Source organism: Anopheles cruzii, chromosome 2 (genome assembly GCF_943734635.1).
Source record: "Anopheles cruzii chromosome 2, idAnoCruzAS_RS32_06, whole genome shotgun sequence".
Classification (NCBI taxonomy): Eukaryota; Metazoa; Arthropoda; class Insecta; order Diptera; family Culicidae; genus Anopheles; species Anopheles cruzii.
This window is the reverse complement of record NC_069144.1, coordinates 25,787,645-25,815,296: the sequence shown is the minus strand read 5'-3', so window position 1 is coordinate 25,815,296 and position 27,652 is coordinate 25,787,645. Positions and strand designations below refer to the sequence as shown.

General features: G+C 48.7%; 6 protein-coding genes across 6 annotated transcripts; 3 read left to right on the top strand and 3 right to left on the bottom strand.

Moving 5' to 3' along the window:
* Window positions 1–1,672: 1,672 nt before the first annotated feature.
* Window positions 1,673–2,443, bottom strand: LOC128268951 (vacuolar protein-sorting-associated protein 25). The gene is made up of 2 exons (XM_053006267.1): window positions 2,296–2,443; window positions 1,673–2,239 (listed from the first exon to the last, which is right to left on the bottom strand). Exons 1-2 carry the CDS (start codon window positions 2,343–2,345, stop codon window positions 1,768–1,770), a joined length of 522 nt encoding a protein of 173 aa, XP_052862227.1. The 5' UTR covers window positions 2,346–2,443; the 3' UTR covers window positions 1,673–1,767.
* Window positions 2,444–3,274: 831 nt separating this feature from the next.
* On the top strand, window positions 3,275–10,230 carry LOC128278747 (uncharacterized). The gene is made up of 4 exons (XM_053017476.1): window positions 3,275–5,374; window positions 9,547–9,729; window positions 9,814–9,869; window positions 9,918–10,230. The coding sequence occupies exons 1-4, from the start codon at window positions 3,275–3,277 to the stop codon at window positions 10,228–10,230; spliced, it is 2,652 nt and encodes an 883-aa protein (XP_052873436.1).
* A 1,035-nt stretch (window positions 10,231–11,265) lies between these two features.
* On the bottom strand, window positions 11,266–12,528 carry LOC128267541 (CD2 antigen cytoplasmic tail-binding protein 2 homolog). The gene is made up of 2 exons (XM_053004397.1): window positions 12,334–12,528; window positions 11,266–12,249 (listed from the first exon to the last, which is right to left on the bottom strand). Exons 1-2 carry the CDS (start codon window positions 12,474–12,476, stop codon window positions 11,301–11,303), a joined length of 1,092 nt encoding a protein of 363 aa, XP_052860357.1. The 5' UTR covers window positions 12,477–12,528; the 3' UTR covers window positions 11,266–11,300.
* Window positions 12,529–13,564: 1,036 nt separating this feature from the next.
* LOC128277905 (UDP-xylose and UDP-N-acetylglucosamine transporter) lies at window positions 13,565–16,471 on the bottom strand. Its single transcript, XM_053016507.1, has 2 exons — window positions 16,353–16,471; window positions 13,565–14,903 (listed from the first exon to the last, which is right to left on the bottom strand). The coding sequence occupies exons 1-2, from the start codon at window positions 16,436–16,438 to the stop codon at window positions 13,964–13,966; spliced, it is 1,026 nt and encodes a 341-aa protein (XP_052872467.1). The 5' UTR covers window positions 16,439–16,471; the 3' UTR covers window positions 13,565–13,963.
* Window positions 16,472–20,479: 4,008 nt separating this feature from the next.
* Window positions 20,480–22,545, top strand: LOC128267494 (major facilitator superfamily domain-containing protein 12-like). The gene is made up of 5 exons (XM_053004339.1): window positions 20,480–20,930; window positions 20,998–21,320; window positions 21,383–21,666; window positions 21,739–22,209; window positions 22,288–22,545. The coding sequence occupies exons 1-5, from the start codon at window positions 20,504–20,506 to the stop codon at window positions 22,427–22,429; spliced, it is 1,647 nt and encodes a 548-aa protein (XP_052860299.1). The 5' UTR covers window positions 20,480–20,503; the 3' UTR covers window positions 22,430–22,545.
* Window positions 22,546–23,393: 848 nt separating this feature from the next.
* On the top strand, window positions 23,394–27,245 carry LOC128278122 (sorting nexin-17). Its single transcript, XM_053016787.1, has 6 exons — window positions 23,394–23,542; window positions 24,941–25,136; window positions 25,216–25,934; window positions 26,000–26,221; window positions 26,286–26,393; window positions 26,491–27,245. The coding sequence occupies exons 1-6, from the start codon at window positions 23,480–23,482 to the stop codon at window positions 26,659–26,661; spliced, it is 1,479 nt and encodes a 492-aa protein (XP_052872747.1). The 5' UTR covers window positions 23,394–23,479; the 3' UTR covers window positions 26,662–27,245.
* Window positions 27,246–27,652: the final 407 nt, after the last annotated feature.

Genomic DNA, 27,652 nt, shown 5'->3' with positions numbered 1-27,652 from the left:
GTTACTTTCTACACCCTGGTCGGATGGATTGGTTTTTCTGTTGGGGATTCTTTATCTTACAAACAAACCACACGCAATGGTGGAAAGTTACCGAAAAAGTTAAGCAAACCGTTAACTCATCAACTCTCACGTTTGGTGCACTATTTTCTCCCAAATTCCCCCGCAAACGAATACTCTGTTCGTAATCCAAGTAATAAGCATCAAACAAAAACCTGAGCTAAAATGCAAAGCGAAGACCTTCAGTAAGAAACACCGAGTAGAGTAAAATTGTTATGATCGAGTCAAACTTGACAAATAAATAGTAGGGACTTCTATATAAAAAAGGAATTAGCAGTGCACCGCATTACCGCAGACTTACATGCACTTACGTGAGAGGGGCAGCATGGACCGGAGGAGGTGGACGAACGTGACTGCGAAATGGACGATCGTGGAGGATGTAGTTAAATGGCAGACGGTGCTGAGTACCTAAAATGGAAAAGTCTAAAGTGTACTTTATAATATGAACGCTATGGGCGCACTTTGTTGTTGTTGATGATGATTGATATATGTACTATTATTTCCATATTTATTGTGAATGCAAAGCAGATTTTATTTTTTCTACTACCACTATTGAATGTTTGATGAGCGTCCGTGCGAGAGGAATCACGGTTATGAGAGATCTATTTACTTCCGTTGGAACGATAGTGAAACAGAAAACCCGAAATGCAACGGAATCAAAACAAGAAGCACGTTATTGCGCGGCTCAGAGCAATTTGCGCGGGGATCAGCTGCCAAGAATGCCAACAGATTGAATGCCATTGGTTTAGGATTTACGTTCGTGTAACGATTGTTTCTTCTCTCACTCGGGCCCGGTCAGAGCGGGCCTGGGAGGGCCACAAAAAGTTGCAACTAAAATAGGCCACATCCACTTGGGCGAGGAGGAGGGCACGGAAAACAGAAAACTTGTTCGAAATCTACTGAAAACAAACCGCAACCAACCAGTAACACCACGAAACGCAAAGCACAACCCCAAACCGTAGTAAAATGAAACAAACCTGCTAACTCTCTTCAGCTCCCTCCGATGGGCGTGGAAAGCATACTGTAGTTCGTAGTTCTGGATGCAAAATTGGAAATTAAACTAACATTGTGTGAACCCGCTCCATATTGCTAACGAGTGGCGTTGAATTAGCGAACGAAACGAATCACAAAACAGCCTAAACTGCAAAAAACACAAACGAACAACGGATAACGGAATTATAGTGGCAGTGGACAAGAAAATGGAACACAAAACAATATAACACCAGAGCGAAAAGTGTCGGAAATGTTTCATTAGGTCAGGCAAGCGATAAGGGCGCAAGATGGGGACAAACCGATGCAATACAAATGCCACTGGTGAGCTGGTGTGGCGAAAAGCTGCCGAATCCTGATGGAAGTCCAATGAATAGTCCAGTCACCCCGTGGCACCATGGTACAACAACCACCATTGTGAAAAGGGTGCGTGCATCCTTCGAAGACATGGGCAACCGACCGAAAACGTCTCGGAAAATATGTGGGAAACCCGTCTGGCGAACGGGGTTCCGCCACGGCGACCCGAACGAGAGCTCAACTTATCAGACTACAGAAAAACAAAATACCGAACGGCAAAACCGAACATCTACCGAACGAATGAGATTAATAAAGTTTGGAATTTGAAATGTTAGTTCGCCCGTTGCGTTTTATTGGCGTTGCCATCACATTGCAGTTGCATTTGTTTGATTTCCGATCCAGTTCCGGTGCCGCTTTCGTCGCTCAGAAAAATTTCACTCCCTCGTTGTCGTCGAACGCAATCAACTCGCAGCGTCCCCGTGCTTCGAGTGTTTTCAGTATCTTTTTAAAAACTCCCTGATCGAGCCCGTGAAACTCCTCACCGACGCTGGTGTCGCCCGCCACCAGCTCATAAATGGTGCACACCGAGTTCGTCATCCCGTTGGCGACGGCCCAGTCGTGCAGCAGATTGGCCCACTCGGCCAGTGTGTGCCAGTAGACTTCCCACTGTTGCTTCCGCTTGTCGACCGGGGCAGCGTGACCCGTTTTCTCTAGCTCCTCCAACACCCATAGGCGGCCCTCTGGCGAAAGCTTACGGGACAGCTCCTTATTGAAAAACAACGGGGTATCTTCGGCAATGTTGAGCAGCGCCTGCCGCTCGTGTCGCTGATAATTCAGCACCAGTTCCTTCCAAGTGTTAAGCTGCTGTTCTTTGGTGTTTGGCTGAACTTGCACTCTGCAAACATGCGACAGTATTAAACGCTGCACAAAAACGAAGAGTGCTGAACTTACGTGAAAAACGGGGGAAACGAATATTCCCATGGCCACTCGAAAGCACCCATGGTGCCTAGTGGCCTGGTAGGCACTTAGCAGGTAAAGTTAAGTTAATGTTAAGAACTGAGAATTTTCAGTTCCTTAACTTGCCGTGCCGTTGTTTTTGTTTACATCCGTCTCAGTCTGAAGTTTGTGGAGCATCGTCGATTAACGATGGCAGCACTGCTCCGAGTGATGGCACGAAAATATCCCTTCTGTCCGAAAAATACCCCTCGTTCGGTAGTGTGCATAATGGCGCGCACTTATTGAACGGCAAATTATCGCGGTGTGTGTGTGTCAGACTGGAAATGCTTTCGAGCGAAAGTCGGTGGTTGCCGTGAAACCATCGTTATTTGTGCCCAGCAACGCGCCGTATCCGAAAGGGTGCGTTTGAGGAGGGCCCCACTGTTCAGACTCCTTGTTGTGAATGTCCAATTTAATGTGAATCGTGTAGTTTAGTGTAACCGTCCCAGTCCAGCCTCGGCAAACGTCTGCGAAACTGCGTATGCGTGATTCGCTTAGGTGAAGCAAAGCCTCCGCTGATTCTATTTATTATGTGTTTCAAGTGACGAGTGTGTTGTGTGTGTGTGTTGTGCATGTAACCGAAAGATTGTTTTACTGTGATCAAAATGGAACAAACTGCATAGAAAGTGTTTGCTACGGGAACCCTTTGCTGCAAAGAGTGTTCCTGCATCGCATGGGTGCGCGTGTGTGTGCACGCCTTTTCGTGAAGCCCACGAAAGACGCACCCAGGAAGAGTCGCGCTGCCCGTACGTGAGTTAGAGCGAGACGTCGCATAGCCACCGAAAAGGGGACCGCAGCTGGCTGTGACAGCGTAAGACTCGCTATTCAACAAACGATTGGGGGAAACAGTGAGTGAAACGGTGCGGCACAGTGAAAAAACGCCAAAATGGAAGAAGCGGAACAACCTCTGCGATCTTCGTTTCCACCCGGAACAATGGCGGCCGCCGGCAGTAAATGGTCATTCAATGCTAGTGGTGGCTCGGCTACCTCGTCCTTCGGCCAGGACAGCGGCTACACATCGTACCAGTCGGTGACGCCAAACAACACGTTCAATGCGTCGTCACGCCACGGCGCCTCCGGGACGCTGGCCACCATCGACGAGGCAAACGAAGCGGACTGCAGCATGAACGACAGCAGCTCCGGTTTACCGATCGCAGCCCAAGTTCTAACGCCAAACACAGCCGCCAGCATCGATCGTATATCCAAGTTCCACCTTACCACTCCAAAAACACGCCGCTTGCCTTTCGACAGCTTGGCCGAGCCGGGCACCGGTCCGCCGGTTGACACCGACGAAGGATCGTTCACGCTGCCCACAACACCGGAACGCAGCGGCTCACGGGGCGGTTCCTTCGGATCGTTTTTGCGTTCGCAATCCTTCGAAGCGTACGAAACGCCGTTGCGCTCCGTGAACCGCTCGATCCACCAGCACAGCCAGCAGACACCGCACAAGGTGAAAAGTGGCCAATCGCTGAAGCGCAAGCTGCCGAGTTTTCGCGACAAGCTGCGCTCCGAGGGCGACGCCGAGCTGGTACTTCTGCTGGCTGATTCCGAGAACCGTGAGAACGATCCGAATGATTCGCTTGATGCAGATTGCCAGCGTCTTCCGGAGGACATTTCACCGATTCCGAACACGAAACGGCGCAAGCGTCACGATGGCATTGCGGATCTGATGCGCTCCAGCACACCGAAGACGGCCTGTTTTAAGACCGACGAAAATCGGGACACCAATGTGCTGGCCGGGAAGCGTACGCTTCGCAAGTTCGTGAGCTTTAGCCCGGGCAAGCTTCAAACGGTTCGGCACGGAAAGGTCGCCCTGCGACAGCAACAGCAACTGGCCCCCGGGAAGGGCGATCTGGTGCGCCAGAATGCGTTCACCAGCGATCTGCTAACGCCGGAGAAAAAAGAGAAGCAACCGTTGCGCGTGAGAGAGCCGTCCCTTCATCGGACGCCGAAAACAATCCAGGAGGAAGAGGACGAAGAGGGTGTCGCGCTGCAATCGATCAACTTGGGGGCGCTTCTCTCAGGACCCATTTTGGAGGGCCAAGCTTCAAAGGACGAAAGTGTGCAACTCGAAGACACCATCGCGACGGTGCCATCGTTCGACGACTGCAGTTTGACGCCTTCGAAAGCCTTCGCGACGGAAGACGGTTGCGTTGTACGCCATGCGCCAAACTTTTCCTACAGTGCGGCACTCACTTCGATCGTCGAAGAATCGCCACTTAAGTTGCATCTTCATGCCAGCCCGAAGCAGGCCAAAATAAAACCGTCTCAGGGTGGCTCGATCACAAAATCGGTGCGCAAACTAAAGCGTCTTGGCACGAACGGAAGTAACTCCAGTTCCAGTCTCAGCAGTCCAGGACCACGCTTCGAATCTCGCTTGCCTACAAAGTGTCGCTCCCCAAAGCTTCGCCCCTTTCCGCTGTCAAAGCAACGACGCACGTGTTACTACGATGGGAAAGAATACGTCGACATCTTGCACCGACTCAATCGGGACAATAAGGATGCGCTCGGAATCGTCCTCGATTGTCTGACCAGCAAGGATCTGGTACAGGTAGTGCGCGTGTCACCAACTTGGCAAGCGATTGTTCACAATCACGCCAAAAGCAGGCAACGACTGCACAGGCAACTCAAGAGCGATGCCAAAGAGAAAGAGAACAATTATGACATTCCGGGGGGTGCTACGTTCCCCAAGCAGCTGACTAAAGACAATTTCACTAACATTCTGTTCGCTGCATCCGGTGACGGCACACTGCCGGACCCGAATCAGCAGCCGGAAGGCGAATCCCTTTCTGAGGAGCAAATTGGCACATTCTCAAGCATCGCGCAGCGCCGGCCATTCAAACCGTGTAACTCGCTGGAGCGAAACTGCAGCAGCAGCAGCCTTCTGGGGGCTTCGTTTACATCTGGCTACTTGGGCAATGTTTCGATACCGGAAGTTCGCCGTCGATCCAGTGTTTCGGGAGGGCTCCCGATGGCCAAACCGCACTCGCCGCCCATCAGCCCATCGAAACGCAAATTCTACAACAACCAAAAGGTGAGTGCAGCCACACATTGTTCTTTAATGCTTAACGTTACTACAATACGGATATGTTTTGGTTTGAATAAGGAATTTTGTGTCTTAATTCAAAACTTACAATCCTTTCTACCAAATGATAGAAGTAAAAAATGTCTTAACTTTTCGATCAACTGCGTTCTTGCCGCGGTGGGCAAATCATTTTATTGTCCACTGGTTCAATCTTCTGGTCAGGTGATGTTCTCGCCAGAAAGTAAGTTCCATGCTCCAACGAAATCTGGACTCTGGATTTATGGCCCTTCGGGGCCGTAAAGCTAGCCAGTGCCCAGCGCCTTGCCAACAATTCCCAGAGCCCGCCGGAATATGACCCAACACGCTCAGGAACGTTCGAAAATGGGAGGTGTTTCGCCGAGCACTGATTACACTTTAGGTCGCGTTGCTCGTTCGCTGTCGCTGCTTCGTAACCGCCCATCTTCGTGACCGCAAAACGACAAGGAGCCAAGATGTTTGTGCCCAGTTTTCTTCCCTTTATCTTCCCGCGATCGCCAAGTGCGCGTCTAGCGCATGGATGAGAGGATAAAGTATCGATGAACTCACGCCCTGATGGTGGTTATGAATTTTTTGTTTGCTACCCGTCGTCCGGTGGCCAAAGCGGTAAACGTAAGAAACCGGTAAAAAGGCGCGAAAAGATTTGTATGTGCGTACCTCTAACGTACCCGGCGATCACTTTTCGCTTGGATGACTTTATTTGTTTTGGAATTGTTGATGCCCACGGGCGAGAACGCAGGTAAAGCGCACTTTCAATTGTGGCATCGATCGGGCCTTTTTTTGGCGCGAAATTGGTGTGCACCGTAAAGCAAGATTCTTTCGTCAAAGAAGAAGCTACCAAATAACACGACGTGAAGGAGTCTCGCAGTCTCGAAACAGAAATGTTACTATATTTTAAATATCACAATAGCAAAATGCAGTGTAATTAAAACGCTTTCCCGTAAGCTAAAATGTACTTAAGTTGCTTTTAAAACGTGCGGGGCCGACCTTTGCTCAGATCAGATCACTTGGAAGTAGTTGCGTTTCACCTTCGGCCAAATAGATGAGCAACGCTTTCCGAAGCAGCAGCAGGCCGAGGTGTTTCCGTTGTTTCATCGGCCACGACAGGCTCTTGCCGTAGTAGTCGCCCCGCTTGAGGTTGGTAAGATTTGGAAGCCCGAGCGCATCGATGATGGCCGCCTCGCGTGTGTACGCTTCGGCCGGCATGATGTTGTGGAAAACGTGCAGGCAAACGACACCCTTTCCGGCGCCCCACACGTCGATGATCCGGTTCAGCTTCCGGCTATCAGACGCCAGTTGTCGTTTTCGGACCACTTTAGCCGCTTGCTGTCTCCAGTGTCGAGCGGACGTGTGTCCATCGTTCGTCGCCTTCTCTTCCTCGATCTGGAAAATGATTTCTTCCTCTTCGACCACCAGTTCATCGGAAGGATTGTTTTCGCCACAAGCCGCCGGGCGGACACCGGCATCATCCCGCTGCTGGTATAGTTTCATAGCATCGTAAAGGTGACAGTAGGGGCGACTGCTTTTTCCCTTTCCGACGTAGAACACCGACGCCAGGAACCGTTTCCAGAGCTCGTGCGGCTCTCGGTGTTGCTGTTGGGCGGGGAGGTTGTCGCTAATGCGCGGATCAATCAGTAGATAGATGAAGCTTTTCTTCAGGTGTCCCTCTCGAAGAGTGCGTGCCGTTTTAGGGTTGACTGACTGAAAATCGTGCGCCATTTCCTGCTCCAATCGCTGGTAGGCATCGATGATTTTTGCAAACGCGTCCTCTCGCCGTACGGTCGCCATCAGCTCGACGGAATAGTCTGTAAACAAAATGCATTTTAGTTAGTTCATAAGTCAACGCGCCCGGGGTCCGTAAAAAGCGGTTACACACTTGGTGTTACGGTGTCGCTTCTGGCGGCCAAACGTTCGGGATGGCGACGAAATTTTATCAACTTGCGAAGGTACAATTTTTTTGTGCCCTTCGTGATTGGTCCTGGCGGTTCGCCAAAGTTGGTCAGTTCCACTCGCAGCGCATCGGTGTCGTAGTCGAGCGGAGGTAGCGTCACTGCTGTAGATTGGCTGCTTAGCGAAGGATTTCTGTGCCGGTTCCCAATCGGAAGGCTCTTGCCTGCGGTACTAAAAACAATCTCTCCCTCCTCAGAAAGAACCTGCACCTTCGGAACAGCCAATGCCGGAGCGGAGGTCATTTTTTTCTCCCGAAAAACTACTCCAGCTTCGTCATCGGTGTGAATGTATTCTTCACTAATTTGTACAATAACCGTGCCCAAATTGCTGGTGTTATGTTCTCCGGTACTTTCATCGGTCGCCGGAATCTCTTCGATGATTTCGCGATCCTCTTTCGGTTGTTGATCGATAAGTTCGTCTTGTCGATCGTCTTCCGATTCGGTTTGATCCAACTCTGGTGCCTGCCTTGGCTCACATTCTAGTTCAAACACGGATTCAAGCTCTGACTCCAAGATCTGGTCCTGGTCGCTTTGTTCTGGTGCTGTGATGAAAGTTTCCTCGACCGCATCCATGAATGACTGCTGCGCCAGGCTCTCAGAGAAGAGGTTCAGCATACGGTCGATATCATGCAATTTACGGCTGATGGTATCGCGTTCGCGCAACTCGGCTACCTTTTCCCTCCAGCACGCAACGAAGGACATTCGGCGCCCACTCGCGGGTTCTTCCTCTCGTGTAAAGTTTTGTAGGTTTCCTTCCGTCAACTCAAAGAGATTAGTGCGTTCGGTCACGGGCGGCGTCGCGGTCTCTCCGCAAGATTCCATTGCTGCCGGAGGAGTATTTTCACGCTCACTTATAATGGATTCCTCCGGAAAAAGCGTTGTGTTAACAGTCTTATTGAGGGGCTTAAAGCGATCCTTGCGGCGGTGCGTTATGTTCACATAGTACGGACTGGTGACATCGAAGTTGTAGTGCTGTTTATTCGGTGTATAAGCGCTATCGTCCAGTGCCTGGGGCACCGGTAGCGCTTTCCCTTGCGGCATTCGTTCTCCGTACCCTTTTCTTAGGCGCATACTAGGCGACAGCATTAAGCTCTTCTCCAAGTGCTGCTGCCTTTGCTGCAACCCTTTTCGCTTCTGTTCCATTTTCTGTTCAAAAATATAATTCTGCAACAGTTGCACCACCTCAAAATGGCCCTCTTCGATGGCGTGCTCTATCGGCGTCCTTCCATCATCGTCGACGTGTTCCACAACTCCACCGGCTAGCAGCAGCAACTTGACGATTCCCGTTCGGCCCAGATTGGCGGCCACATGTAACGGTGTAACCAGCTGCACCGAGGTTGGTAGGTTGGCATCTCCACCATACTGCAGCATCAAGGCCGTGGCCTTTTCTGCAAAGCACAAGTCGTCGGCTCCGATAACCAGATGTATCGGCGCGACGTCCTTCTCGAGCACGATGGTATTTGGGTTCGCCTCATGTTTTTCAAGCAGCACGCGCATCCCATCGATGCACTTATCCTCGATGGCATCGAGAAGGCACAGGGCCAGATATGTTTCTGCGCGCGACATCTTGCGGGACCGTCAGCAACAAACTTATTTAATAACACGAAGCTGTGCGCGAACAATATACTCGATAGCAAAACACACGCAATGGCGCGGTGACGCTATGTCTACTGAGATGCAAAGCCGCAAAATGACGACGCCAGCAGCGAATGCGTAAGCGTTTAGCATGATCGGTTCACTTCTGCGCAATCTCAAAAACCTTCAAATGTGCACAAATATCATACCGAAAACAACTCAAAATTCGTGGTACACGAATGAAGTTTTAGAATTGGAAATAGAATGAAATTTTACTACCGTTCAAGAAGTCCGTTACGACACAAAATGCTTAAACTCGGCGATCAGCGTTTTATGCGAGTTCACCAACACTAGCAAAAAAAGAGCGAAGCGAGTTTTGACAGTTACCATAGGAACGGAAAAGGGATATTTTGCTTACTGTCAAATAATCGCATCATGTGTTTACGTTCGAAGGGTAACGAAACACAGTGATAAAAATGATTTTAAACCCAGAAACCAAAAAAAGAAAGTTGGTGCTTATAAGAACTGCTTCAAAGTAGCCAAAACTCGATATTCCTCTGCTATGGATATTATTTGAATGCCTTATTTTAAACTATTATCACTTGTTTCTTATTTTTCCAGGTTGCATCTCATCTGAAAGAATCGGAACAACTAAGACCTTGCCCACGGTGCGAGAGACCTAGCAGAATAATTTTCTCACGCAGCACAAAAGGTGGAAATCGATCAACCCGTGCGGATGTGGTTGCGGCTCGTTTAGATAAATCCTATACGTTGCCTGATCCGGACACTAATGGTAACACCACGATCGCTGACGGCTGCGACGGGTATATTGGCGAGGATCAAAGACGCAACGCAAGTGCTGAACATGATCACTGCAAGAGTACCAACTCTCCGGATCGCATACGGCGCAATCTGTTCAACACCAGCAACAACGGCAGCAACGGGTTAATAACTACCGCGTCTGCGGGCAAACAAAAGCATCATGTTGTCAGTAGCCGCCATAATTCGGTTGAGCCTGTCGTCGATCGCATGAAACTGCGCAGCATGACAAGTATTGGCAACAAAAGCGTCGAAGCAACGTTGGCAATGCCCGACGCCACGGGTAACGAGTCAAAGTGTGACTACGCCATCTGCAGTGGACAGAACTGCGGGTTCACGTTCTGTATTCAGTGCCTGTGCGAGTATCATCCGGACCATGTTTGCATCGGTCTTGCCCCGAACTCACCCAGCCGCGAAGAACGGGGCCGACCGAATGTGGCGTGCACCCGGCAAAGCCGTCGCTCCCTGCAACGACTGTGCAAGTAGCGGGACGATGCAGGACAATGCTCGTGATCAGTGGAATCTGTGAAAACCAGTACAAGTAGTAAGCGATTATCGCTGCATTCCAGTTCATTTTTTCTATGTCTTTAATGTGTCCGCCTTTTTGATACTTCATGCTTTTTTTTACTTCTTTCTTTTTTCGTACTTCTTGTTTTGTATTCCTTTTTTCATTTGTTTGAGGTTTTGATATAATTATTTAAACTAATAGAATTCTCCACTGCTTTAGTCAGTAAGAAATCCCTAAGGACGATGTTGTGACGACGAGAGACGCACATCAGGGAAGCAAACGGACAGCAAACAGATAACGAAAGTGGAAAAAGATAACTCAAGCTTACATCAGGAATGGAGCAAAAGTTTCTAGAATTTTACAGTGTTTAACCGTTCTCCGGACTTTTGGAAAAATTCATTGACTAAAAGATGGAAAAGACAACAGCATATGAGATTTCAGCCACCATGACCACGGTTTAGTATTAATCCAAATAGCACGTTTCGAGGACATCGGCGTTGTAGACAACCATTTTCTCAGGCCCCGAATTTAGTTAGTTAAGTGTTTTTAATTATGTCCCTAGTGTCGCAACGGAGACTAAGATTAGGTTGAGCCAATGAGTTTCCTTCATGTCGACCAGGCACCCAAAATAAGACTTAGGACTGAGTAGTAGAGTGTGAGCGAAAGAGTGTAGGAGAGCCCCTTTTGAGCAAATTTATTTAAGTCGGAATTTGGCACACTTAACGGTACTAAACACCGGCAGGGCAGCCAACAAGAAAGAGAGTTTGCGCGGAAACCACCTGTTGAAACGTGCGACTATTCAGTGCGTCAAGCCGTTACGTTTGCTGGTTTCCCACTTTAATCTAACATCACCATCGCAAAAGGGGCTATCGAGCGCAATCTAGTTTTTGATAGTTTTTTTTTATAAAATAAAGTTTCTTGTTAAAGATCATCTTCAGAGTACGGTTCACCCGCTTCGTAGCCAAGTGGGAATTCCGTCACGCCAGTGCTAAGTGGGGTTGTGTAACTCGTTTTGGCAGATGTGCTTTTTATTAACTGTAGTTTCGATTTACAAATACAAATCAAAGTCGATTCGAGCGGCGGAATAGAATCGCCCGTCGTCGCTTTCAACTTTGCGCACGAAAGCCCCGTTTCCGAAGCGACCTTCCTCGGCGTAGGTTTGCATCTGTTCCGTCGTGAACGGACCGTGTACTGTTTCGGTGTCCTGTTGCTCCTTATACTCCCACATCAGTTTCTTTCCCTTCTTGTTCTCTTCGTCATCCTCGCCATGATCAGCGGCTGTCGCAGTATTAACCTTATCACTCTTTTGTCCAGTACCGCCGTCCAGTTTGCTCTTCTCTCGACAATCGAAATCGTCCGCATACATATCCAGCTCATCAGCCGTCTCTTTTTCGCCAGAAGCTGGCTGTGCATGTGCCTTCCGATCTGCAGCCGACACCTTCCGCTGGATCATTTCGAACGTTTCCTCGTACACGTCCATGTTGCCGTTGTTTGTAAGAATCTCGTTCGACAGGGCCGTCAGTTTGGTGATCTTGGCACTGGCTTCGTCCGGCGTTTGGCCAGCCTTTTTCAGCTTCCAACGTTGGGCCGTAGTCAGCTTCGCCGTACCTTTACCCAACCGTTGGAGTGCTCGCTTAACCGACTCCTTGGGTTCCATCAGTTCCAGCATCTGGCGGTAGGTGCCAATGGCGTCGAACTTTGCCGCAGTTTCTGCGTCATCATCTTCCGAATCGGAAGAATCGGCCAACCCACGATTTTCGCCCTTTGCCGGACGCTCCTTGTAAGTTGGATCGTTCTTCAGCTTCACCCAGTCGATGTTGTCCAGCCAATGGTCCTTCACTTCAGCTGTCTTTTTCCACAAGTAGTGTCCGTCGGCGTCGAAGTGGCCTTCCTCCATCTCTTCTTTCATGTTGAAGGGAGTAATCTTTGTCTCGCCATCTGTCCGCGCCATTCCTTCTTCCTCGCCCATGATTTCATTATCATCCAGCACATTGTACCTGCAAAATGGTTAAAGCAATCAATGCGACTTTTGTGTGAACAACATTCCCAGTTCTTTACTGCGCGGTACCGGCTACACTTACGGCGCGTCATCGCCACTGTCGTCCTCTTCGTCCGAATCGAGCGTATGCTTGCTTGTGGACGGTTGATTGTTCTGCTTATCACGCACCAAATCGTCCAGATAGTTGTCCTCCTCAACGACGTAATCAGCCTTGCGTTTAGGCATTTTTCTTTGCGGCTTCCACTAAGCTAAAACACTACGATTTGTACTGGTTGAAGATCCTCTCTTTGGCATTTGGCTCTGGTTCACAACATAAACAATCAGTGACACAACAACAATCAGTGACACAACTGACAGCATTCGCATGCTGACCTGTCGGCAGTGCTTTCCCTCTCTTACGCTTCTTCCCGCTCGCTGGTCGTGTTCTTCTTCCCAAAGATCTTCAATTTTATTCAAATTCTTCAATTTTATTCAAATTCTTCAATTTTATTCAAATTCTTCAATTTTATTCAAATTCTTCAATTTTATTCAAATTCTCCTTTTTATTCAAATTCTTCTTTTTATTCTTCTTATTCTCAAATTCTTTTTTTTTCTTTTTATTTTTCTTTTTATTTTTATTTTTATTTTTGAATCAATTTTCATCGAATTTTCGAATTAGAATTTTCGATCACCAAACGGGAAATTCAAAATATTCAAAAAATTCAAAATTCTTAGCGGCCTCTTCCGGAGTGGCGTCATGCTGCTCGTGGTGATGGTGCTCGCGCGGGATGGGTTTGCGTTTCTTGCCCTAGGATTTTGATAGATTGGATGATGCTCTGTTTCAGCTGCTGCTGGTCCTCTTCCTGCACGTCGATCGTTTCTATCTCTTGCGCTTCCTCCTCCGTTTCCTCTTCATCGTTGCTCTTGATGAGGGTCACCGGGACCGGACCGGTCGATGAGTTATGTTTGTCCCAGTTCGAGTCATCCGCCTCGTACGAATTGCTGGCTGCTTCGTCTTTGACTTTCAGGTATGGCAGAACGTACTATGTGGCATAGTACGGCTTCCGGCGGAAGGGGGCCGATGACTCGTTGTTGTCCCGCAGAGACTTGAGGTAACGGGTCATACAGCATCGCAAGTTGCGCCACCGCTTCTTGCAAGTGTCAACCGATTCGTCCACTGCCGCGGACACCGCGGACCAAGCTTTATCCTGCATCGCGGCTTGTTTATACTCCGAACTGTTGCTTTTTCACTTCTCCCACAAAGTTTATGTTCATTCAACTTTAGAGGATTGAAATTAAAAACACCAAACCAATTGAGGATGTTGTTTGTTTTATTCGAATTTATTCCGTTATTATTTAGAGCAATAAGAAATTGTCAACAAAAATATCGCGTTTGGATTAAAAGATTGAATTGAAACCATTTTAATCACAACCTCATTCCGCACAATTGATGGGCTCATTTGATCCCTCAAACGGCACATTGTACAGAGAACGTAAAACTGAAGGATACGGTAAAAGAGTTACATACAAAAACATTCTGGTTGCCTATTGCGCTAAACATAAAAGGGCCGCTTCCGAGAAGCTTATCCATATAACTCAACATTCTCAATTTTTCCTACAACTTTTAAAATATCTGTACTATACACTACACCAGCCTCTCGTTTTGTTGGTTTTACTGTGACCATCTAACAATAATATTCTTATAGCGAGCACTGAAAAATGTTGCTACCCCCTCAATTCGCCTTTTTCTTGTCACCCACAGCCTTCCCTGCGCCACTGAGTGCGTCTCGCACCTTCCCTGCTACCTCCGTGAAGATGATCGTTCCGACGAACACGAGCAATGTGCCAATCCAGTGGTGCACCGTGAACGGATTACTGAAGTACACGATTGAGAAGAGTAGCGAAACGAACTTGCGCAGCGTTACCACCAGTGTCACGGTCAGTGAAGAGCATTCCGTTGTTAGCACGTACACGGAGCTGATGCACACGTACTGCGTCAACACATTTCCCAGCAGGTAGAGCCACGTGATGGGAACCGAGATGCCCAAAAGCGGCACCGGCTGCGGTGGACTCGCGTTGGCCAGCTGCAGATGGTCCCAAATGTTACCCGCAAGCAGCGCAAAGAACGGCAAAGGCAAGAGATGTGTGTAGAAAAGCGCTTCCTTCGGATGCTTGCCATAGCGCTTGTAGAGCACCTCCTGGTAGAGGCCCATCCGCGCGGACACGAAAAGGGCCAGTGTGAGCAGCGCAATGCCAAGCGTCCACCAGAAAAATACGGCTACCGGATCGTCATCGCCTTCACCCTTCAGCACCTGTGTGCTCTCCACCCGGCTGCCGGACACGATCGTGCACGTGACGATGCCGGCCGTTATCATGCCAACCGATAGGTACTTGGAGAAATCATAGCGCTTCTTCAGGATCACGATTCCCATTATCATGTTGGCGATCAGCGAACCGGCCCGGAAGATCATGTGCAGCGGCATCGGAATGTTGAAATCGAAAGCATAGTTGTTGCAGACACTGGCGACGAAAAACATCATCACCAGAATGGTGTAGTCCTTTAGCCCAATCCGTGGCCGCACCGTCCCGCATTTCGACGTGAAGAGGAAACCCTCGATGGCGATCAGCAGAAACTGCAGGAAGGTGATCAGATTACCGGAACCGGGATCGATTCTGGGGAGTAGAAGAATGTAGCCAACGAGACGGTAAGCGTTTCGTCCAATTTCAAAAAAATCCACTGGATCAGCGAATTTCAAATACATATAGACAATAAGATAGGAATGTAATTGAGCATTGTGTTCGGAAAACATAAATTTACTACACGTTTTCAAATCTTATCACCCGTTCGATGGTGCTTACTGTTCTCTTATCATTGAGACATTTCTATCAAGACACTTTGTTGGATAACGTCACACTGGTTATATTTCTTCACTGGAATGAAACGATGGTTCATCATGTACGGAGCGGTTGATAAAAAAAATGAAAAATGCAATTGTAAAAGAAGTGCGTGTAATATTACACTGTGCAATTCTGCTTTTCGTTGCTTCATCTTTACCATCCGAAGGGCTACTCAAAGATCCTTCGGCCACCTGTTTCTCTGTTTGCCAAATTTATGTCTGTCGTGTACGTAAACCCTGACAAACAACGCATGCGTCATGGCCTCGTGAACTTACTTAACCTGAGTTGTTTGTGATAAAGTGAGTATTTGGACAGCTGTAATGTGCTAAAAAAGTGCTCAATTAATTTATCCCAAGAAGTGTGCCTCATAAGGAAAGCATATCAAGAGAAAAGGGAAAACGAAATTTAATAATTGAATCCTTGTTTTTGAGGTTGATAAAAATCAAGCTTTAATTTAATTGGCACATAAAGCTAAATCCTACGAATTTGTTTGATGTATTAGTCAAGTTCAAGCGAACATGGTCGCACAAACGAACCTGCGAGTGGTTCTCTCTCTCGTGAATTAACGAGCGCCAGCCATGCACTGCACCATGCAACGGACACACGTGCTCGTTCGTGCAAAGCGCATCAGTGCGTCACATCTTTACACCGACCGACAATTGCTCGGTATGACTCTGGGTTTTATATGCAGTGTTTCCGTTTCAGTACCATAAAAAACTGCGCTAACCATACGAAGCGGTGGCCTCGTTTGTCGCACGTTGTACCACAATGAAAACGCCGTCCAACTTTCTATTGTTTTTTAACATCAACTCAATTCGCTTTTCCCTGTTTAATTATTTGCTCTTTATATTTTGGCCATGGTGCATGATTGACGAACAGCAAATATTGTCATTGCCAACTAAGACGTTGGTTGCGTGAGATTTCAAAGTATCGTCACGTTTCTTTGTTGACTGATAGTTGGCGTGGAGTCTAGACGCAAACGTGTGGCACCATGATCGGCACCTTTTTAGTGCGCGATAACGTTTCGAGGAGAATGACAAGAAGAAAAAACCCGTCGGCGTCGAAAACAGCTGAGGGTCCGCTTCGGAGCACGACGCGACAAACGCGCCAAACTTCGGCACGCAAAGTGGAAGAAAAACGATTACATAAGCCAAAAACAGGGCCAAAACGCATAATACATAAATTTGATAACATACTCAGGCAGCGTTGGGAGTTGGGACTTACTTCACTAGCAGCTCGAGAAACACCACGTTGCTGCAGCAACCGACAAACACCATCGCAATGGCTAGGGCAGCCTTCATGTTCACCATGTTTCGGACGGGGCAGAGGATAACGATTTTCTGTCAACGGTACTTTACCGCAATTGAGACCCTCTGCTGGGGTACGACACTGGCAATCCTTCAATATCAAGGTCACACTGCGAAGGACACCGGAAGTGCGAAACGGAGCACAATTACACTAGCCAATGCCACCTGACGATCGACGGTACCGCGCACACGTCGTGAAACTGTGCCGGGGACTTTATTTTCGGGTTTCACCACCGAAGGAAACCCGAATCCAGTTTTCGGTGCGCAAGGTGTATCGCGCGATCGCGTAACACCCCTTCAGTCTAGGCACTACCGCTACGAACGGCCACCCGGCGACAAATGACGGCTTTTGCTGCTATCGGTCGCGCTTCTCAGCATATTATAGTGATGGTGCGGACGAGCGCCACTAATCATCGTCGGCCCCGGCGTGGCCAATGTTTGATGATTGCAAAGATGAAAGTCACTGTTGGACCGGTCCGTGGGTGGGAGGCGAACCGCGAAACCGTTTGAGAAGGCGAAGGCCTTAGAGGCCTTCCCAAACGAACACAAAAGCACGGCTCTCCGGTGCGTCTTGTAGGTGGTAGAGGAAACCGCTCTTACGAACACATGATAATGCGTTCGTCGTGACGTGCGATCAGGAGAATTCATACGCACGACATCCCATAGATAATTATTAAAGAAAAATATCAGGCAACAACTGACATAGCGCCTAAAACGATACAACAATCCGGAAACCTATTAATTTCGGTCCAAGGCCACTTGACACGATTTTATTTCACGTACAAACACTTTCTTTGCCGATGCGGCAATTGAGTATGTACTCCCGCCCCCCTCGGGTGTTGTCGAACAGCTGTCAGATGGAACCGGAGTGGTGAATTTCGTTTGTTTACATCGCCAGTGTTGCCAGCAGAGAGATCAGTGCATCGTGAAAAATTCACCTAATTAAAAAAAAATGGTACAAATTATAGAAAGCAGGGAAAATTGAAAATCTTGTTCCTGCTTTAAACGATATCGGAAAAAACTTTTTGGCAAGGCACATTGGCAATAGTTCAGAATCATTCCACCATTTGGAGCGCTCCTCGGCATGATCTTAAAGAACACACCTAACGTGTCGCTCGTAAGTAAACAAACAACAGCTGATAAGACACTTTCTTTCCGCACCCTTTCATCAGAACTGAATGCCCTTTCCGTATTGCAGCGAACCGTTGGATTGGGAACGAGCTGCGTATTGAACATCGAACGTTGCACTGAATAAATATTTACCCTTCCTCGTGACCAGCCACGAAGTGATGGGCTCCGGAAGCCACACGAGAAAGAGTCATCTACTCTTTGTGAAGATGCAGTGTACACCATACATCGCACTTTACTTGATAATACAATAATTATTCACCCAATCTTTGACCCATTCCCCGGAACATTGCACGTGCGCAAAGCATTACTCAAAATGTTCAGCATTTAAAATGTGTCTCTTAAGGCTTCAGCCGCTGTGCTGTAATCACCTTCTAAAAGGACGCACCGTCAAACTGTGTCTCTGTCGTTCGCCGACAAACCGGCGCTTGGGTGGGAAAATGAAAGTTTCCGGTGGCCCGGCAAGAAGCCGGTTTACCCATTTTACACGGACAACATTACGCGACAAGTTACAGCCCATTGCATAATTGAAATGTGCACGAGGAAAGAAGGGATCGGGATCGGGGATTCGTAAGCCGACAAGGACCTTGCTTTAAGCGTCTAGAAGCACGTGTTAATGTGCTCGTGCACAAAATTGTTTTGACTGGAACTTTACAACGAGTGCAAACTGAATTCTTCACGAATGCAAAACATTTCAAGGCAATCAGTGTAGAACTTCTCTTGCCACTGGAGCAATGTCTTCATGAGCTGGTTTGTGAATGAGTGTTCAATCTTTTCCTTTGAAGCATGTCTACTTTCTGCAGACCTGCGACAAGAATTCACTTCTATGGCTTTCCACGTTGCGTACGAAATATCATTAGTTTCGGATTCGTTTTCGTATCGGTTACAGTTTTGTTCCCCTGGCGCTTGCCCGACAATGCTGTTTGGTACAAGACAACATTCTGTAGTCATTTGCTGTGAGTTTTTCCAATTCCAAACATGTTTTTCCGATTGGTCCGCCATTGTAATGGTGGGTAAATGGGTCTTTCGACGTATCTTTAAATTGATTGTAATTCGTTAAAACTATATTAAGTTGAAATATCCCCAATTTTCCACCTGGCTGACCACAAATTTTCGAACGATCAAATGGAGATTTTAAAATATTAAAACGAAAATTCCGTAAAGTACCTCATATTTGAAATGGAACCTCATTCTAGTTGTAGTTAAAGGACATCAATGTTGTAGAACGGCTCTTCGCAGAAAAAGAAAGACATCCGCGGCCCATACATTGTTTCTGTGCCTCGTCGAAGCCATACATGCGTTGCCCTGCGATTAAGATCCGGGGCCGATGGGGTTGGTCGTTGGTTCATTCGTTGTTTGACCGGCTTCGCGTAAGGACTAGCGGGAATCGTAGCGCATAGTCCGAACCGCCCGAATAGTTAAAAGCGCTTCCCATTTCGTTCAGTGATTGCAGAATATTTGCGTAAATTAAAATCTGGTTCCCGGAAATTATTCGATTGGCGTTGAACACGTGTAATAGCGAGAGGAAACAATGCGCGCCTACTTTCCGGCCAGTGTTGGATACACAGCGAATTGTCACTAGTGTGGGTGTGAGACTGGGGAGCAAAAAAAAAGGTGGAGAAATCATCCAGCGCCGTCCGTGTAGTGGTGTGCACGACTCGCATCTGATGATTGGGTCTGCCCCGGGGGGACGAATTATTGTGTTGACGCTAAGGCCAGTGTTGATATCGTTATTGATAAACAGTTCGTGCTCGGCCAGCCGACAGCTTAAGCGCGCCATTCCGTCGTCAGCAGAAAATCCATAGCTATCAGTACGTCGAGATGAACGGAGAGACAGCCAATTCTCCCGCGAATTGCTGCCATCGGTGGTGAAAGGGCTCAAGGTGCGTCACCCGCAACGGAATCGTCTACGGGGCCATGTACAGCTTCACCGTGAGACGGAAATACCTGGTGGCAAAAGTGCCCGTTTAAGTGGCGTGGATGGCTTCATCCCCACCGTAAATCCCTGAGTGCTTGTGTTAGTGTCTGCTGGGCAAGTTTTCTTTGTGCGAAGCGCGTACAATTCCAGCGAAATCTGGTACAACAGTAATACGCTTCACACGTGCTCTACGGCCGTGTTTGTTGCGTGTGCCGTCTTGTGCACTGCCACAATCGGCAACCGAGTGCGTGAGGATAGTGCTCCAGTGCCTTGCGAAAAGTGATATCTTCGGCCGCTGCGTATTTCGTGGTTCCTGCGGAACAGCTGATTGCAAAATCGCTCCCTAGCAACAACATCGGCTTGGCAACCCCGTAGAAGCAACGATCCTGAGCTTTCGTTAACGATCCGGCACTAGTAGCAGGGTGAAAGTGAACGTTGCCAAGGGATACGGGGCTGCGATGGAAACTTAAATTAAGAAAAAAACTAGATTTACTAAAGCACAGCTGCTTCAAAGGAGCTATATTGGCCTAAAAGGTAATAGATCAACTAACGACAGCGCGATCAAAAAGACACAATCACAATCAAGTGGATGAGAAAACATATGGTACATTGAAAGCTAATTTTCAGTACACCAAATTGGACTAATTTTTCTACACACTTCTGTCAATTTCACACGAGTCATGATGGACACTTTTTCAGCTTTTGATGGTGGTCCCAAATATCGTGCTTCTCTCTCAATAAATCATCACAACAAACCGTTTCGGTGACTGATCGCGCTGTTTGTCGCGCTATTTTCCTGTTTCCCTTTCTCTCAAATATGGAACATGAGTAATGCGAGGAACAAAGCATTAACAGACTTTGTAAAGTGACACGTAAACGCTTCTGATGGTCAAACGGTTATTTTTAAATCACTCCTTCTTCACATTTTCGTTCATATAACGTTCTAAAGAAGCATTAATTTATATTTTATCATTTTTCAATCCTAGTTCATCTCCAGGTCTCCACAAGTGTGTGTGTGAAAAATGTCGAAAAGTTCCGGCCATAAAACGCCCCTCGCCAACGGTAGCACAACGATCCATCGGTATGGAGCGACGGTCGAAACGCTGGTAAATGGTGGCCCCGTAGAGCACCACAGCCCCATCGAAACAGATACCATAACGCCAATAGCAGCTCAGACGACAGAAGAAATGGAGAGGAGCCTGCTGGAAAAACGGTCCACGTTACGGATGTGTGAAAAAATTGGCTACGGATTGGGTCACGTGTACAATGATCTTTGCGCCGGCGTCTGGTTTAGCTACACACTTCTGTTTATGCAGGGCGCCCTGGGCATGCCGGCGGCCGAGGCCGGAGCGATGGTTATGCTGGGCCAGGTTGGTGACGCCATCGCTACGCCCATCGTGGGGCTGCTTACCGATCGGTACGGGACCAAGCGTCAGTGGCATATTTTCGGTAAACTAAACTCCTCTGTTTACGAAATTTTACATTCTGTCTAATGTATCTCTGTCTTTTTCTTCAGGTACCTTCATAGTTTTTCTAACGTTCCCGATGATCTTTTCACTGTGTCCCTGGTGCACGGTGGCCCCGCACTGGTGGGAGATCGTTTACTTCGTGGCTGTGATATTGGCATTCCAGTTTGGGTGGCCCATCGTGCAGGTCACACACCTTGCGATGATTCCGGAGATATCGCGCACCCAGAAGGACCGTTCGGATCTGACGGCGATCCGCTACTCCCTGTCGATCGTCTCGAACGTTGTCGTGTATATTGTCACCTGGGCGGTGCTTCGGAATCGAACCAGTACCGATAATCAGATCGGTCCCGCAGATGCTTACCGATTCAGGGTATGCGCTTCTTTCTTCTGGCATGGTTTGCAAACTGAGTTAAATTTTAACTTTATCCATAGGACATTTCGCTCATACTGACCCTGGTGGGAGTTTCCATGTCGGTGCTGTTCAACTTCTCGCTCACGTTCAGCGGGTACGAGCACCGGAGGAGTACTGCCCTGCAGCACAACATTATCCGTTCTCCTACGGCCCCACAAACGGACGAAGATCCGGAGCGCGAGAGGCTGCTTGGGCCCCCATCGCAACACCCGGGCGGTTCTTCAAACGTCCCGGACACAGTGGTGCTGCGGAAACCAAAGAAAAACTTTTTCAAATCCCCACTATTGTACCAAAATGCTTTACTGTAAGTGCTGGTGGCCCCAAATGTGTAACAAACGCGTAGTAATGTGCGCAATTTATCATTTCCCTCTTCTAGATACGTCTTTTCCAGACTGTTCATGACGACGTCACTAGTTTACATGCCCCTTTGGTTAGATGAACGCGCATACCAGCCAAACACTACGCCGACGGAAAGTAACGCTAGTGTCGAGCATTTGGCCACCGTTCCCTTGGTATCGTTTCTGGCGTCGTTCGTCGCTTCGCTGGTGCTAAAGTACACCAACCGTTTCATCAGCAACAGCCTGGTCTACTTCATCGGTTCCATTGTCAGTATTAGCGTTTGCCTCTGGATTGCGCTTACGGCCACATCCGCTTCGTTCAGCACGTTTGCACTGTTCGTGATTGCCTCGCTTTTCGGGGCCGGCAGTTCCATCACCATGGTCAGCAGTTTGTGCATCACCGCGGACATGATTGGGAAGCACGCGGATCAGAGCGGTATCATCTATTCGGCGGTTACTTTCGCCGATAAACTGGTTACCGGAGTGGTTGTCGTTATCATCGAATCGGTGTATGTGTGGCACACTAAGGCGTTGAGTTGATTTTTTCCTTATACTGATCGGTTTACTTTCCGTCCGTTCCGTTCTAGTAAATGCCACGACCGAACCGACTGTCCAGAGTATTATCGGAGCGTTTTGTCGTACGGATGCGGGTTGGCGGCGATTCTCGGGTGTCTCACACTGACCACGTTACTTTGCACAACTGCTAGGGCACGGCCCAGAAACCGGTAGCCTTCGAGGTAGTATGGAAAGCAGACAGCAAAGCGAGGCTCTGTTATATATTTTCTTAAATATTTTATTTGTTTAATTTTAAACTAACTGAACCTAGATAATGTACCCTCGGACCATAGTGCGAAATACAGATAAATGAGTCTATGGTGCCATTTTTACTTGATGAAACAATTTATACAAAACGTGAAATTCATTTGAAAGAGAACGCACTCAAGGGTTGGGTGCTGTCTAACGCACGGTCAACTGACAGCATGGCGGTGTGCCACCCGATCTGTCAACCGGACTGGCAGCACTGGCAATGTTGTTTTTTCTGTTCTTTTCTCTTTGCTGCGTGCCAGAGCTTGTTGATAATTCCGGACATCGGGCCAAGTTGGCCAGCAGTTTACCGCGAGCGTGCTGGTGGGTTAAAATGGAACGGCCGATGGGGCAATAAAACAACTCTCGCTACTCCGCGCGCGTACCGTGGATCGTGCTGTGTTTCAGCCATTTCTTCGCGAGGTGCGTAGCGTTGATAAGGTCCGTAATCTCGTGGAATCTTGCAGGGTGCAAGTGCACGGCAGACGGCAGGATTGTGTAGCAGTTCCGAGTGACACACAAAGTGGTAGTGGTGGTGGAGATTTTTGCATACCGTGCGTAGGACGATAAGAAAAGTGTGAACGGTGAATGGCTGTGCACCAGATGTGTTCGAAGTAGGCGAAAAAACCATGACTAACTTCCGGGCACACCTTTCTGGTTACTGCATTCTGAAGGAAGGAAGATTAAAATCCGAAGACGCGCCCCAAACATCAAAGTGACCGGCCGTGCAGCCGTGTTCCTGCACACGCCATACGATACTTCATTACCGGCCCACCCCATTACGGATTACGTTCCCCCCTCCCCGTCGGACAGGAATTTTATTAGCATCGAGAAACGCCCTCCAGTGCTCACGCAGAAAGATAGAAACTCGCGTCCATCATCATCGTCTCAAGCGGAGAGACGAAGGGCAACCCGCCGATTGCCACCGAGCTTCGCTCCCCCCCATCACCGTGAAAGAGGCTGCACGCGGAAAGAATGCACTTTTCGATACCGAGCACGCAAGAGTTCGGCTCCGAGGGAAGCGGATCATCGTTCACGGTAAGGTTTCGGTACGGCACAGAGCTCTGCGCACCCCGCGGCGCCGTATCGGCCACGCGATTGTGAAGATAACGTGCGATCCACGCGAGCCGGGCAGCGTGCGCGGCCCGTATCGGGGTTTATCCAATTAAATTTTCTTCGCTTAGCACCAATTGATTGGACTGTTGCTCTGATTGCCTGACTGTGCGGAACGGTCGGCCGTGTTATGGCGCTGGCCGGCCCCCTCTGGAAGATAAAGAAAATGGCACGGATCGGGGCCGTGCCTGGGCTGGGGGGCAGTTGGGTGGGCAATAAACCGTCTTCAAGTGGCAGAGCAGCATCTCAACCCGGAACAACCATCGCATACGATCGGTGGCGGGTGATGCTTTGCAAAAAGACCGACCAAGCACGAGTCTGTGCCACTCACAGTAGTAGTTTCTATCAGGCCCCCAAGTGGAGTTCTTGCTAGCAACTTCACGCAAGCCAGATCAAGCCAATGGAGCGGCCACACGTAACGATCTGCTGTTTGGAGTCAAGCTTGGGTTTTTTTTCGGTTTGTGAATGCTAACCACTTGACGGTTTTTTGGTAGCCAGCTGACGTAGCCTTCGACCTCTTTGCAAAGATGATGGCCCTCGATGGGGGGATTTCGGTTTGAAGCACTTGCCGCACGTCGCTGCCTATTCAAATGGAGCCCGAAAAGCAAAATTTCGAAGCACAACACCGTACTAGCGGTTGGGTTTGGGTTTGCTGTTTGCCATCGCTTGTTGATCCAATTGCGGAGCGGTGTAATTGCGATATGTTTGTTCGATTCCAAAGTCGAATGCCCTTTGCTTGCAGTCCCACATTCAATAATGTTTTTCTCCTGTGCGGTTCTATTTTCGGCCGCATTTTTGGGGCCGACAGTGAAGCAAATGTATAAACATTGGCCCCCGAAAAAAATAACACGACCTCTCAACACGCATACTGCTCGCGGGTACGCATTTAATGCGCTGAAATCGATCTTTTCGGGGGAAACGGAATGTCGACCGCGGGTCTTTATTGGGTAGTATTGCCGGTCATTTTTTTACCCTTTACACTTGTTTTTGCCTTTCTGCGAAAACGGATGTTGGAACATTTTGATTCGACGAAGGAGCAATAAGTGTAACGAAAATGAGGATGAAAAATTTATCTAAACAATATGTGTAGACACATAATTATGGGAAAAAAATGTAACATCCTACACCTTTAAGTTGGGTTGAATTAAGAAATAAAATTTTATTTGTTTGTCTACAAAGTTGTTTGTTGTTTGTGTGGCACCATTCTGTGAGTAACGAAAATGAGTAATGGTACCGTAGTGCACCAAAATGGCGTTTCAGTTAAGCAGCTAATGATTCATGGTTCACTCATATCTGTTTTCTGTACATTCCGTACCGTTGCAGGGCTTTAACATTCATATCAATGGCAGTTTTCACTGTTGCCTTCGGTACAAGCAGCTACACAGTCTCCACGAGCAGCTCAAGCGGTCCCTGCCATCGTCGATGGTTTTGCCCAGCTTTCCGCCGAAAAAGTTGCTTTCGCTCACACCAAATCAGATCGAACAACGACGGCTAAGTTTGGAGCGCTACATACAGCTAGGTAAGCGAGATTCAAATCCGGAACCTTTGCCGGAATGACTAACAACGCCTCTCTGTCTTTTCGCGCCCCAAATGTACAGTTGGCCAAGATCCGGTACTATGTCGGTCGGAGCTGTTGCGCGCCTTTCTGCTAAAGTCCCAGCAAGAATCGTCCTTCACCGAGTGCAGCGAGGTAACGCTGGACGTTTACCTCATGAATGGCTACCGGATCGCGGCCAGCGTCTACACGACGGACTGCTCGGCGAAGGTGCTGGAGAAGGCGTGCGCCCTGATCGATCTGTCGCCCGAGCGGCTCTGCTACTTTGCTCTCTATCTGATGCGCAAGGAGGCGAGCGGCGAGCTGACGATCGTAAAGCGCCTGATGGACTTTGAGGCGCCGTTCATTTCGCAGAAACGCTGGGACAACTGCCGGCTGGTGCTGCGGACCGGCTATTGGGATCCGTGCTACGATCTGGAGCTGATGCGTGACCGGATTGCGCTCAATCTGCTCTACCTCCAGGCGCTGAGCGATGTCGATCGGGGTTGGATCGTTACGACGCGCGATCTGCTCGAAGAGCTGACCAACATTCAGGTGCGGGGCAACAAGAGCGAGTACCTGGAGATCGTGCGAAAGCTGCCCCTGTACGGTTGCCTACAGTTTCCGCGTGCCTGTGTCGACTATCCGGAACCGAACACCATGGCGACGGTCGTGCTCGGCAATAAGGAGTTGAATCTGCTGACCTTCTGCGGCGACGATGTGCAAGAAACCAAATTCAAAGTGACGCGAATCCGCTGCTGGCGCGTTACTCCCATCCATGCGGTAAGCATCGCTGCGCGTTTCGTTTTACTAGCCATTCGAACCGAACCGAACCGAACTTGTTGCAGAATGAGGATCAACCCACGAACGGCCATCAATCTCACAGTCAAGCGCCACAAAAGTCGGTGCTCATCGGGCTGGAACTTTCGTTCGAGTACTTGATGGCGAAGAACCAACTCAAGTGGATCACCATCTACAGCGAACAGTCGATGCTTATGTCCGTGTGCCTTCAGTCGATCGTTGACGAGCTGCTGAACCAGAAGAATGGATCCGATCCTTCCCATTTACAGGTAACCGACTCCGGCGTCAGCCTTCCTGCCCGACCATTTGCTAACGTAGGTTGCCTTTCTGCAGAGCCCACAGCACGTGGAGTACGCGCCGCTTTCGTACATTAGACGCGATGGTTCCAACCACTGCATGACGGATTCCAGTTCCACAGATACTCTCTGCAACGTAGCAAATGTGAGTTGAAGGTGACCCTATAGCAATTCCCCACGCATCGATCTCTAACATTCGCTTGTCTGTGTTTTGACCCACATAACTTTCTTCTCCGGTACAGAGTGATAATAGCAATGGTACATCGAACCAGCACTCCAGCACCACCACCACCAACGGGTCCTCTTTCATCCGACGCAAGCTGAAGGAGTTTAACACAACGGTAAGGTTCCGGAACGGAAAGGACTCGGTGCACAACGAAGCGTTCGAGTGGATCGGCGATGACGATCTCTAGGGAAAACGAAGGTCGGCGAAGAAAGCAGAGACTCGTGGCCCATCAACCGCTCTTCCGCGCAGCATCATTGCACAGATTTTGATACCGAATTTACTTCGACGCTGTCCTCGGTCGACATTTTTCTCCTCGTTTTGCTTCTCCTCCACCGCGTGGGCAGAAGAAGGTGAAATTTTGCCGTGTTTGTGTCTTCCCTTTTGTAATCGTCCTCGTCCTGATGCCCTCCATTTTTGTCTGGAAACATGCGCCCCCTCCAGCTGTCCATCCAGTTAGCGCTACGGCACGTACAGGAACGCGAAGCTTAGCGTTGCATTCTCTCTACCTATTATATTCTGTAAAATACTGAACGTTGCTAATTCCTGCCATGGCGAGGAGCAATCGACGATATTTTGTATCAATGTAGCGAAATTTTTCTTAGTAAAACCTGCCTCGACGCACACATACACCCAACTTTGGCCTCATGGAGGAGACGAGTGGCTTTTTGTATTTCTTTCGGCCATCGGTGTATGCGTATGTTGTGGCCAATAAATAAAATTGACCCATCCGGAAGGGGCGGCGGCCGATGGTTGATAAAATGTTCACATTGGGAGTTGAAGACAATGGGAATCGATTTGAACACTATCCGAAGGGAGCGGCATTTGATTTTATTAGGATTTCCGCAGGATCACCCGCAACCAAGGCCCGGCGCGTCCATACGGGTCAACGGGGATGAATATTCGATTACGATAGAAGCAAAATCCGGTGACGCGCCCCAGGACGATTTCGCTAAACGACGAGTAGGACGTGCGAAACGAACGCTCCGATACAACGGCAGCGTCCGTATCTCTGGCACGCTGCAAAAGTGCGACTTCAAAATCATAATTCGTGCCGCGTCCCGTGTGCGTGCACGGTACGACTTCGACTTGAACCTGGTTCGCCAGATTAGCGAGCAAAGCGGGAGTGTCCAGCCTGTTGTGCAGGTATTCCGGCACGAGCACCAGAACTTGGTGGCCAA